Below are 13,155 nucleotides of genomic sequence, written 5' to 3' on the forward strand. Positions count from 1 at the left end.
CTCGCTTGGCCTTAAGTATGGCAAGTCGGCCTCCTTGCCTTCCCGCTTTCACGCATCTCAACCAGTCACTTTCCCTGGTTCCTCCTTAGCCCTCAAGGCGGGTCAAGATGCAAGAAAGACTGTTCTTTTTGAAGGAAAATAAAGGTCCTTCCACGCTTCTTTTTTTCCCAGTCGGTACAGGGCCTTCACGTTGAGCTGCATCCCCAGGAACCCCCCCCCCTTTTAAAATAGGATCTTGCTAAATTACTCAAACTGCGCTCAAATTTGTCATTCTCCTGCCTCAGTTCTCAGAACAAATAATGAGTAAGCATTTACCTGTGAGCCCAGTACTGGCCCCACATTGGGGATCCAGCCCACAGCCTTCACACTGAGCTACATCCCCAGCCCTGGGATTACAGGGCTGTGCCACCATGCCTGACCCATCTTCTCTTTTTCATTCTTCATAGGATTTTTAAAAACTACTTAGCTTAGTGGCACCGCACCTGTCTCGCAAGTGCAAGGTTCTGAGTTCAGTACCAAAACAACAACAACAACAAAAACTACTTACTAAAGGAGTTCAAAATTAGAACAATATAAGGACCTCCTAAATAACCATGACCCAGTTTCTGTAACTTTCAACATATTACAATCTTGTTCTCTGTGGTACTAGGGATTGAACCCAGGGCTTTTGCCCTGAGCTACCTCCCCAGGCCACTTTTTGAGACATGGTTTAGCTAAATAGCCCAGGCTAGCCTCAAATTTTTGATTCTCCTGCCTCAGTCTCCCAGAGTGCTAGGATTACCACACTCAGGTTTGGGTTTTTTTAGTACATTTTGCAATACATAATGATTACATGCCTCATGGGGTACGTGTACATAACACATCTCAATTTCTTTATCATCTCCCCTCCCTTCGTCTCTTAGTCCTCTTCCCTTTTGCAAAAATCTATCTTCCTATTATGTTTTACTTTGCTCTTTATTTATATTTTGTGTTTCTCGTTTAAGAGATCATGTGTGTGTGTGTGTGTGTGTTTTAAGGGTCTCGCTATGTAGTTCAGGCTGCTTTGAACCCACTTATGTAGCCCAGGCTGCTCTGGAACTCACAGTGATACTTCTGCCTCAGACTTCCAAGTGCTGGGATTACAGGCATGCACCCTCACACACAGCTACAGTGTGATATTTAAATTTGTGTATCTGATTTATTTCATTTAACATTATTGTCTCAAGGTACATCTATTTTCTTAGAAATGTCTCATTTATCCTTTACAGCAGAATAATACTCCATTGTATATAAATATATTTTCTTTTTTCTTTTTTCAGTACTGGGGATCAAACTCAGGACCTTGGACTTGCAAGGCAGGTGTGGTGCCACTGAGCTAAATCTCTAGCCCTAAATACATTTTATTTATCCATTCCTCTGTTGATGGACATGTTGTTGGCTTCCAAAATTTAGCTGTTATGAATTGGGCGCTTTAGACATGTGTGTTCACATATCACTGTAATAAGATGTCTTTAACTCTTTTAGGGAAGATACCTAAAAAGAAGAATAGCTGTGTCAAATGGAATGTCTAGTTTTAGGGAGGTTTTTTGGTTTTGTTTTATTTGAAGACTCTCCACACTGATTTCCATAGTGTCCATATTGGTTGTACTAGTTTACATTCTCAACAATGTAAAAGGGTTCCTTTTTCCCCATAGCCTTGCCAACATTTGTCATTTGATTTAATGATGATTGCCATTCTTCCTGGAGTAAAATGGAATCACAGTGTTGTTTTAATTTGTATTTCTGTAATGGCCAGAGATACTGAATACTTTTTTGGGTATTTATTGGCCATTTGTACTTCTAAAAAGTGTTTATTCATTTTAGTCCCACCTTTCCCCCCATTTTTTTGGGGGGGGGCTTTTTTTTTTGTTTTTGCTACCAGGGATTGAACTCAGGACCTCATGGTTGCAAGGCAGGCACTGGAACCACTGGGCTAAGTCCCCGGCCCTTTTTGCCCATTGTTTATTGGATCCTTTATTTAGAGATCATCTTTTTTAAAATTCCTTATATATTTTAGGTGTCAGTCCTCTGTCTGAGGAATAATTTGCAAAAATTTTTTTCCAATTCTGTAGGTTGTCTCTTCATTCTGTTGGTTGTTTCCCTTGCTGTGCAGCTTTTTAATCTGATATGATCCCATTTGTTGATTCTTGGTGCTGTTTCTTCTGCAACTGGGGTTCTGGTTCAGAAATCTCCCATTATTTTAAAGTACATATGAGGCAACATATCATCTCACCTGGAAATGTTCCCATGTAGATCTGTAAAAGATAAAGGATCTACATTACACCTAATTTTTTTTTTTTGTACCGGGGATTGAACTCGGGTCCTTGTGCTTGCGAAGCAGGTGGCGAAACCACTGAGCTAAATCCTCACCCCTACACCTAATTTTTTGAGACATGTTCTCCCTATGTAATTCAGGCTGGCCTTGAATTCACTAAGGAACCCAGGCTGGCCTCCTACTCCTGGTGATCCTCCTGCCTCAGCCTTCTCAGTGCTGAAATTACAGGCCTGCTCCACCATACTAAGCTATTTAATATTTAATATATGATCAATATTCAAGTCTCTCATAACAACTCCCCACAATGAACATAACTGTTATGTAGTCCAAACATTTACTAATAAAAATAAAAATTAAAAAATTTCAGAGATGGAAGTTAAAAACAAACACATAAGAAAAATAAGCATGTTTTCAAAAATTTTAATTCAAGAAACAAAAGTGGGCTGGAGGTATAGGTTAATGGTGGAGGGTTTGCTCTATATGTGTGAGGTTCTGGCATTCATCCCTAGCGCTACATTTAAAAAAAAAAAAAGGATTAAAGACATCATAATTTTTCTGGAAAAAAGTCACTGCTTGTTTCCCAAGTGTCCTTACAGTTCGGTTGTTGAAATCAGAATCCAAGCACTGTCCAGGCACTGCATTCAAGTGGCATCTAATTCTTTTATTCTACAACAGTATTGCTCCCTCTCAGTCTTCCTGGGATCTCCTCAAAGTGCTATTTAATTGGCTGCACCTCTTGATATCCTTTATTTTTACTTTTTTTTTTTTTTTTTTTTTTGAGACAGGATCTCGCTTTGTAAATCAGGCTGGCCTTGAACTCACTTTGTAGCCAAGGGTGGCCTCGAAGTGGCAGTGATCCTCCTGCCTCAGCCTCCCAAGTGCTGAGATTATAGGCGTGGACCACTACTCCTGGCCTCTTAGTGTCGTTTAATGTGGTTTTCTGTCCCCTGTATATTCTGAAGAGTCATGGCTCCAAGATTCAGATTCTTGTTCAGAGGATTCAGATGAGACACATTCTGTCTGGTTGATTTTTTGTGATGTTAAAATCCAGTGTTGGGGCTATTTTCTGCCTGCCATGCCCTGGACTATTTCTCCCCTGCCATGTGCCGCCCTGCCTTGGAGCCAGCCAATTATGGGCTAAAACCTGCACAAACTGTGAGCTAAATAAACTTTTCCTCCTTTAAAAAAAAAAAAAAGATCCAGTGTTGGATTCTTGTGCTGTCAACTTGACTCATCCATTACAAAACCACAGGCAATGTTTAGGAAAGAAGTGTCAGTGTTTTTCTTCCTCTCTTCCTCTGGTCTGCAAAAAATAAGCTTCTTTTTTTTTTCTAAACAAGTGCTGAAGGTCTTCTTTGTTGCTGAACTTAAGAAATAACTCTACTTCAACTTGGTCCTGAAATCACAGCTGACATTCAGACCAAGAGTTCTCAAACTTTTGTGTCTCAAGACGTCTATATATTACTCTTAAAAGTTGTTGAGGGCTTCAAAAAGCTTTTGTTCATGAGACTTATATCTGTAGACACTTCACCACATTGGAAATTTAGGGTGTTAAATAAATATTTATTCCTTTAAAAAATAATATGAGGCAAGCAACATGGGACATGCCTGTAATCCCAGCAGTTGGGAGTCTGAGGCAGGAGGATCCCCCATGAGTCTGAGGCCAGCCTGAGCTATACAGTGAAACTGTTTCCTTAAAAAGAAAGAAAGAAACCACTACATATTAACATTTTTCTGTGAAAAATAATTGTTTTGAAAAAATTAGAAGAGTGAAATTATTTTACATTTTGAAAATCTTTTTTTTTTGGTACTGGGGATTGAACTTGGGTCCTTGCGCTTGCGCAGCAGGCAGCAAAACCACTGAGCTAAATCCCCGGACCTGAAAATCTTTTTAATGTTTGGCTTAAAACAGTTGGAATCTCATATCTGCTTCAGACTACAGGCACATGGCATCAACCTGGATCCTTGTTTTATTTTGAGACAGGATCTTGCTAAATTGCCCAGGCTAGCCTGCTGGGATCATAGGTGTGTACCACCGTACCCAGAAGACCCCAGATCTTAATGGATGGGATATCAAAACTTGGTGGTCAAGTTTTTTAAGCAGCCCTCCCCACCTTGCCACGAAGAACACGTTTTGTTTTATTTTCTGGCACTGGGGATTGAACCCCATGGCCTTGGCAGCACTGAGCTACACCCCTAGCCTTCCCTCTGGCTTTCACCACCTCCTATATACCTGTATCTGTTCAGCTGACAACCAGTGAGTACAGCGGGGTTATGTTGTTGCTTTAGTTGTTTTAGTGCTTGTCTCCCTCCATTTACCTGAAGGGTGTGAGCTCTCTGAGTTTTGTTCACCACTGCATCTCTATCATTGACCCCAGGGGCTGGATTTAGTAGATGCTCAATAAATATTGGTTGAGTGGATGAATGAAAAACAAATGTCTCATAGTGTTGAGATGGTGGACTATCTTAAACACACAAGAAATATATATTTTTTTCTTCAGGCAGGGTCTTGCTTAGTTGCCTACATAGGATGAGAACTTGCCATCCTCCTAAATGCTAGGATTATAGGCATGTGCCACTGTGCCCAGCTGAAAATATTTTTAGGGACATGGAAAATTGCTCAGGCTGTGTTTAAGGGGCACTATAGGTTAGATAGGATTTAATACTAACCCTACAACAGAACTCAAGATCCAGTGTATTAAATAAAATAGTTTTGTTTCTCCCACCCGGGTGTGGTGGTGCATGCCTATAATCCTGGCACTCCAGAGGCTGAGGCAAGAGGATTGAGGTGAGTTTGGGGTGAGGTTGGGCTACATAGTGAGTTCAAGGCCAGCCTGAACTACAGGAAGTCCCCAACATTTGAGTTGTGAACTTTCACAGATATGAACAGATCTCGAATTACAAACATTCCTAGATGCAAACAAATCTTGGAAGTAGCTCACTTGTCTGCTGGACACTGTCACAGTTGTGCTGCTGTGTGGTTACTGTACAGTATGACAGTGTACAGTAGTACAGTGCTCAGTCAGAGCCCAGGATGTCCGGAAACAAGAGGAAAAACAGTGGTGATGTGGAGGGGACTGCTAGGAAGCTCAAAGCAATATATATGGTATATTTGTGTCAGAGGTGTCTAAGACTCACATTGTCGGACTTATGAACATGTTCTCTCAGAACAGAATTCATTTGTAAGCTGGGGACTTACTGAACATAGTGAAATTCTGTCTGAAAAAAAATTTTTTTTCTTTCTTCCATAGCAAGCTAAGCATAACCAATTCAGGCTGGTATTAAGGCTCCATAGCGTCAGGAACTTGGACTGCTTTATCCGTGGCAGTTGGCCTGGCCCATGTGGTCCAGGATGGTTCCCATGACATCCCCGGTCCCGCCAGTGGGAGGAGGAAGCAGAGACTCCCTCTGCTGCTCCTTCAGAGCAAGTTTCAGTGTATGTGCTGCTGAGGCTAGCACTCTTTCAAAGCAAGGTGAACCAAGAAATGAAATCTTAGCCTTACTGTCTAATTTATTCTCTCCTAAGGCCAGAGCTTTTATTTGGGCACTTTCCAGGGCAAAGAGTAGATGTGTAAAATGGAAGGTGGGGAAGAAAAAAAAAAAAAAGAAGGTGGGGGAGTGCCACAACCCCTCAACCCCTCGTGGCTGAAGGGCTCACCAGTGAGAAACAAGGGTGAGAGATTAAGAAAGACAAAGCGATATAGTAAGGTATAGGTGGGGCTCCAACTCCCGATGGGAGGAAAAGACCCCAGGCAAATGCAGCACGTTTATTTATAGTGGTAGAGGTAGGGGAAGTGCAGGGGGAGATAAAAGGGCTGGTTTGTAACTGGAGCTAAGGGCTGCAGGGCATCATGTTTTTGGTTTTTTTTTTTGGTACGGGGGATTGAACTTGGGACCTTGCACTTGCGAGGCAGGCGCCAGAACCACTGAGCTAAATCCCCGGCCCGGGCATCATGTTTGATGTTTCTCTGGCCAATGGGTGGGGAGGAAAACAGTCCTCTTCTTGGCCAGGTCTTGCTCCGAGACACCCTCCTGTCGCCTGTCCTGGGTGGGTGGGGGCCTGCCTCGTCTGCCAGAGGAAGCGAACAGGAGGAAGCGAACAAGATGCATGTACCTCATTCCACGAGGGCCCATGCCTCATCCGCAGGAGGAGCCGAGTTAGACATGGTCATAGCAATCTACTGCACAGTGCTCCCAGCAGGGGAGAGCATGAAAAAAGTAAATAGCACTGAAGGAGGCAAACAAAAAAATCCTCATCTTTGAAGAGCTCAGATTCTAGTGAAGAAGACATAGAAACTGGATTAATAAATAAACCATGTAAACCAGACATGCACCACCACACCTGTTAACTGCAACACTCTGAGCGGCTGAGGCAGGAGGACTGGAAGTTCAACCAAGCCTGGGTAATCTGTGGCTTAGTGAGACCCTGTATCAAAATAAAAAGGGCTGGGATATAGCACTGTTTCTGTTTGAAGACCCTGACTTCAATCCCCAGTACCACAAAACAAGTAAACTATACAATATGCCAGCAGGTGATGAATGAAAAGAGCAGTGTGTGGGGTGGGGATCAAGTCAGAGATCTGAATTGTCTTTCCTGAGATCACTAGATGTATAAATTTGAGCAGCATGAAGCCCCGGGGTAGAGAAGGTCTTGGTAGTGGAGAAGCATTCTTTTTTTTTTTTGGTACCAGGGATCGAACTCCAGTCCTTGCACTTGCAAAGCAGGCAGCGAAATCACTGAGCTAAATCCCTGGCCCTGGAGGAGCATTCTATGTGAGCCAGGAAGGGCTGTAAGGACACTATGTGCTACCCAGCCTCCTTGTCATGTCCAGGTTCAACTGGGAACATCCAGATCAAGCTGCTACTGGGGCTTTGCCCATTCTCAAGGGGGCAGAAGTGAGGGCAGCGTGGTGATAGGACTCATCAGCAGAGACTTGGTGGCTGGGGTGAGATTTTTTGGGGGGGGTACTGGAGACTGAACTCAGGATCTTGTGCTTGTAAGACAGGCACTGTGGCACTGAGCTAAATCCCTGGCTTTTTTTTTTGTTTTATTTTTTGAGGTAGGGTCTCACTATATAGTCCAGGATGACCTTGAACTCATTGCAATTCTGCTGTCTCAGTCTTCCGAGTGCTACTACTATAGACTTGCACTACCACGCTCAACATACAAGCAGGTTTTGTTTTGTTTTGAGACAAGAGTCTCCCTATGTAATGCACACTCATCTCAAATTCTCAGCAATCCTCCTGCCTCAGCCTCCTGAGTGCTGGGATTATAGGCATGCACCACCATGCCAGGCTACAAGCAGTTTTGAGGGCATGAAACTGGCAGCCTCACTGAATCTTGGTTGGTTGTGGAGGCAGGGAGGCCTCCCTAGAAGAGGAGACTTCTGAGCTGACACCCAAAGGCTAAGTAAATACACGATCAGGTAAAAAACAAAAAATAAAAGGGGTGTTCCAGACAGAGGCTACAGCTTGTGCACAGACCTGACAGCAAGTGAGCCTGAGAGGACAGAGAGTTGAAGCTGCTCAGTCTGGCAGGGAGGGTGTGGTAAGAAGGGAATCCAGATGAGTCACCACCAAGAGATTTATCATCAGCCAAGCCCAGGTTCAGACCTGGTCCTGCCACCATCTGTGACCCTAATGTTCACAGCCTCCATTTTCTCTCCTGCTAGATCTTGCTTCATGAACAATACTTGAGTCGAAGTTTCTTGGCCTGGCCCCAGCAAGCCCTGAGGAAGCCTTAGCTACAACTAGTTTTGTCTGCAATGATCTCGGTATGTGAGCTATTATCATATTAATATTATTGAAGAGCCACTGCATGAGGGTGGTGGTTAAGGGTATAGGCTAGGGAGCCTGGCTGCCTGAGTTTAACCTCAGTTCAGTTTACTTTTCTATAAAATGGGGATAATAAATGGCATCTATCCCATCGGGCTGTCATGAGAATAAATTAGCTGATATATTGCAAGTGTTCAGGAGCTGTTTTTGGCATTATTATTTAAAGATGGAGCCCAGAAAAAGGACTGGACACTCACAGGTGGGAGGGCAAATGAAAGGATCCAAAAGTGGCTTGAGCTGTGGTTTCCCTGCCTCCCTCCTCCCTCTTCAGGGACCTTGGGAACAAGTGACTTAGTAATCCCAGCATTCTGAGAGGCAGAGGCAAGATGATTCCAAGGTTGAGCCCAGCCTGGACAGCTTCGAGACCCTGTCATCAATTACTAACTGAAAGAATGAATAAATTTTAAAAAGGGGCTGGGGATGTGGCTCAGTGAGAAGGCCCTGGGTTCAAACCCTGTATTGAAGGAAAAAAACAAAAAAGAGGCCAAAGTCCAAGGACTTTTCCTGTCTCAGGGGCTCTCTTTAGAGACTGGGCGACACTTTAGAGCCATTTAAGAAAAAAAAAAATCTGTCGAGGCCCTGATTCGGCAGGAGGTGCAGGGAAAGGGGTGTGGTGAAAGATGGCACAGGGTGACCTTCGTAGGTCACCAACTGAGACACCAGGTTCGACGGCCACCCGGGCTGCTGCAGGGCCAGACGGGGGCATCTGTCCCTCAAGTTGTGAGCCAAACGAAACTCGCGCCCAGTAGGTGCAGTTTGTCGTGACAAGACCAGAAGGGCGGCTTATTGAGCCCTCTGGGGGCAGACCGAAAATTGCCAATGGTGGCCGGGAGGAACCAGGCCTCTGGACGAAAACTCACACTGTGACCCTGGAGTGTCACCCCAGAGGTCCAAGGCTCCGGGTTCCCTCTCTCAGCTATCTGTTCCAGGAAGATTTAGCATAGCTATTAAACCTGGGCGGGGCTCGAACCTCCTCCGGCGCCGGAAACGTTCAGGGCGGAGCCACTGCGGCCCTACCCGTTACGTAGGGCGAGGCCATGCCGCGCAGGCGAAGTTAGCAGTCCAATGCGGGCTCTAGGACCGCGCGGACGACTGGCGGGCTCCCTGCGGGGTCTCACCCGGAGCTGCAGCCTGAGTCACGGCCCCGCCCTCTGGAGCCGGACGCTGCGGGAGGCCCGGGAGCTACACCGAGAGCCCGACAGCAGGACAGCAGGACGCGCAAGTGAGGCGGTGAGCGCCCGGCCCAGACTTCCCTCGCACCCGCAGCCCCCCAGACCCACCGAGACCCTACAGTCCCGACTTCTGGGATCCTCCGAGATCCAAACCCCCAGGCCTACACGACTCTTGTATCATCTCGGGGACCACTCCCAACCTCCGGTTTTATAATCTAAAATACTGCCTCATAGGTTTGAAACGCACCCTGTAAATTCTTTCTTGGGGCCACGATCCCTAAACCCGTGCCCCTACTTTTAGTGGGAACCCCATTATTCTGGGCTTCGGAGCTTCGAATTTAGATCCGAGCCCACAGATCAGCGGTGACTGATCCCGCTGCTGAGCGTGCCTAAATGCTCAGACCCACATTCAGAACTTCTTAAACCCCGCCCCGGGGCCTCCAGGCCGAGATCTCAGATCTGCGCCCTCAACCTGCCAAAGACCCCTGCGGTCAGTGCTGGGGCTCTGGATCTCAGATTCTAGCGCCTAGACATTGAATACTCTCTTTACACCAATTTGAGACCCCATCTGGAGGACCCCACCGGACCTTGTACCTCCGCTTGCCTCCCTCATTTCCTCCTTGGTACTGGGGATTGAAGCCAAGGGTTTTTGCACTGCGATACAACTCCAGACCTCCCTCCCCCTTTTTCCTTTTTAAAATTCATTTATTTTTATTTTTTAAGACAGAGTCTCACAAAATTGACCAGGCTGGGCTCAAACTTGGGATCCTCCTGCCTCAGCCAACTGAAGTGCTAGGATTACAGGCATGCGCCACCACGCCAGGCTTATACCCCTGTCCTTAACGATGTCTGTGCATGCACTCAATCCAAGGTCCCTAAAACCCGGCGGGTACCTTTTAGTCCCCAAGGGGTTTCAAACCCGATCTTCTGTTCCCGTCCTGCCTATCCTAGCACCTCCTTCTCCCCGAAACCCAAACCCCTAGCCTGAGCATCTGCCTCCACCCCGAGGCCTCAGATTCTTCCTCCACGTCCAGCTGCCGGAAATACATATTTCTGCAGGAGGGAGCGGGCTCAGGGGCGAGGCAGCTATCTGACCTCTTTTCCCCTTTCAGGATCGCAGCCATGTTCCTGGTTAACTCGTTCTTGAAGGGCGGCGGCGGCGGAGGAGGCGGCGGGGGCCTGGGTGGGGGACTGGGGGACGTCATCGGAGGCTTCCTCGGCGGGGGCGGCGGGGGCGGCGGAGGCGGCGGCGGAGGTGGTGGTGGCGGCGGTGGCACAGCCATGCGCATCCTGGGCGGAGTCATTAGCGCCATCAGGTGAGGCGAGGCCTGCCGGGGGGGCGGGTCCAACTAGAATAGAATAGGATTAACCTGGAAACTGACCTGGGAGCCTTAATTGGGCTGGCCCAAGCTGGAAGGGTGGATCCTGTCGTGGTTGATGTTAGATGTGGGGGCGGGGCTCCGCGGGGTGGGGGCGTTGTGAGTTCCAGCGGGTCGAAGAATGGGATGTGGGACCTGAGGGCTAGGTCCGGAGTCAGGGAGGTGGGGTTTAATGCGGCTGGGCACTGGGCGCGCCCTCCCTTGGCTAACTTGAGGACTAATGTTAAAGAGCAAGAGCCAAGGAGTTTGGCGACACTTCGTGAGGCTAGGACTTAAATTAGGGTGTACTAGCTGTTAGTGAGGAGTTGGGGCCAGGAGACACCAAGGCCTAAAGAGGGGAGGGCCAGGGATTTAGCTCAGTGGTTCCGCCGGCTACCTCGAAAGCGCAAGGTCCAGAGTTCGATCTCCGGTACCAAAAAAAAAGAAAAATGAGGACAGGGGAAACAGCTCAGAAGAGTCCAGGCCTGCTTGGGCCTGGCTGGACTGATGGAGAAAAATGCCCGGATGGTGCCAAATTAGCCATGGTCACCAAGCAGTGATCTCTCAAAGAAGTGGGAACTGCTGAAACTCGGGTAGGATGTTGGGAAGACAGATGCTTGGGAAGGGGAATGATGAAATAGGCTTTTTGAGCAGATGGGAACCGGTGAAGATGAGGCCCTGGGAACCTGTGGCAGGGCCTTGATACTGAGTCCTGGAAGGGGGGGACCTGTTGAATCTAGGTGGGATTTCGGGTTGATGTTGAATGGGGCCAAGACGATCCTGACATCTGCCAATGGATGGATGCACCTTAGCAGGAGTAGATTCTACCATGAGGCTGGAAGGGCGGGTAGAGTTGGAGTAGTAGGGGGAGAGATGGGCAATGTGGATGGGATAGAAGAGGACGGGGCGGAGGAAGGGTGGAAGGACCAAGTAAGGAGGGTGGGGGCTGGGATTTGAGGGGTTGGAGTCTGCAGGTCTATTGGCCCTGCCCGTTGGCGGCCCCGCCCCCTGACGCTAACTCCCTCTTGTCTCCTCTTAGCGAGGCAGCTGCGCAGTACAACCCAGAGCCCCCGGTAAGCTCCCCACTACAATACTCGCTGTTCTCTTTCAACCCTTTTCCAGACCCCACCTCTGTTCCTAGAGAATCCTCCCCTTCTTTATGAAGTTCCTCTGCCATTAAGTCCCACCTTTACCATGTCCTTGGCCACTGTTCTCAGCCATGACTCACTTCCTGTTCACTGACTACCCCTTATTCTTCTGATAATCAGGCTGCCTACCCCACCCAGGCTTTGCCACCTAGGGTGCTTGGATGTGGGGAGCCAGAGCCCATTCCCCACACCTGCTGTGAGTTCTGCTCTCTCTAGCCCCCGAGAACCCATTTTTCCAACATCGAGGCCAACGAGAGTGAGGAGGTCCGGCAGTTCCGGCGACTCTTTACCCAGCTGGCTGGAGATGTAAGTAACCTAGAGTCCCTGGCCCTGTCCTAATCCTTCCATTCCTTTCTTCGGTCTGCCTCGGCACGCACATACTTGACCACGACAATCCCAGAGTTCCCATTCTTCAAGCCTATGTCTCTTCTGAGCCACTTTTCTAACTACAGGACATGGAGGTCAGTGCCACAGAACTCATGAACATTCTCAACAAAGTTGTGACCCGACGTGAGTGACTGGGGTCAAGGCCTGGGACAAGTACCAAGACCTGGGGGCTGGAGTGGCTGTGATCTCTAGCCTCTGACCTTCATCCTGTGCCCCACAGACCCTGATCTAAAAACCGATGGTTTTGCCCTGGACACGTGTCGAAGCATGGTGGCTGTGATGGATGTATCCTTTTGGGGGCAGGCTGGGAGAGGCCCTGGGTGAAGAGGGGATTTTCTGAGAGTATGTTCTGGATGGCCAGGGTACAGCTTTTATATCCAAAGTCATGGACGTGCATACATCAGAACACACACTTACCTACAGACATGTGACAAATAACAGCTAGCATTTAGGTTAATGAACTGAAGCTTCACAGATTTTTGATGGACAGACAATTTTTATACTACTTTTGATTTTTTTACTTTTTGAAACGGTCTTACTTTGTAGTTCAGGCTGGCCTTGAACTCACTGTGTAGCCCAGGCTGGCCTCGAACTTGCAGTGATCCTCCTACCTCAGCCTCCCAAGTGCTGTGGAACACAGGTGTGCACCATCATGCCTGGCCTCAGTACCATTAAAAAAAGTAATTCAGGTAAGGGATTTTAGTTCAGTGGTGCTGCACCTGCCTCACAAGTGCAAGGTCTTGAATTTGATCCCTGGTATCAAAAAAAAAAAAGTAGTAACTAGCAGTATAGGAATTTGGACCCACGTCTTTTGGGCTTAGGATTCAAGCTTATAAAATCCACAAGCACATGAATATACATACAGTACCCAGGAACACACGTGTGCTTGCATGAGGGCCAGTTTTTAGTCAATCTTGGATATATGACACCTAGCGTATAGGCAGTACAGGCTCACACATATA

At 47.4% G+C, this 13,155-nt stretch overlaps 1 protein-coding gene across 5 annotated transcripts in view; it reads left to right on the forward strand.

The window, feature by feature from the left end:
- Positions 1 to 7,918: 7,918 nt before the first annotated feature.
- Positions 7,919 to 13,155, forward strand: part of Capns1 (calpain small subunit 1) — a 32,483-nt gene continuing 27,246 nt past the window's right edge. Inside the window, exons 1-7 of one of the 5 annotated variants that reach the window (XM_087191327.1) lie at positions 9,194 to 9,358; positions 10,024 to 10,104; positions 10,413 to 10,616; positions 11,698 to 11,731; positions 12,023 to 12,112; positions 12,259 to 12,316; positions 12,414 to 12,478. In XM_087191327.1, the coding sequence (XP_087047453.1) occupies positions 10,423 to 10,616; positions 11,698 to 11,731; positions 12,023 to 12,112; positions 12,259 to 12,316; positions 12,414 to 12,478 (441 nt within the window). In that variant the 5' untranslated portion in view covers positions 9,194 to 9,358; positions 10,024 to 10,104; positions 10,413 to 10,422. Of the gene's footprint in view, positions 8,068 to 9,182; positions 9,359 to 10,023; positions 10,105 to 10,412; positions 10,617 to 11,697; positions 11,732 to 12,022; positions 12,113 to 12,258; positions 12,317 to 12,413; positions 12,479 to 13,155 lie in introns of those variants that run through there. The other 4 variants (XM_087191326.1, XM_021239543.2, XM_087191325.1 and 1 more) reach the window with 4 other exon arrangements.

The sequence above is a fragment of the Heterocephalus glaber genome, unplaced genomic scaffold (genome assembly GCF_053883595.1).
Source record: "Heterocephalus glaber isolate CG9 unplaced genomic scaffold, H.glaber_assembly_v1.0 deba00001561, whole genome shotgun sequence".
Lineage (NCBI taxonomy): Eukaryota > Metazoa > Chordata > Mammalia > Rodentia > Bathyergidae > Heterocephalus > Heterocephalus glaber.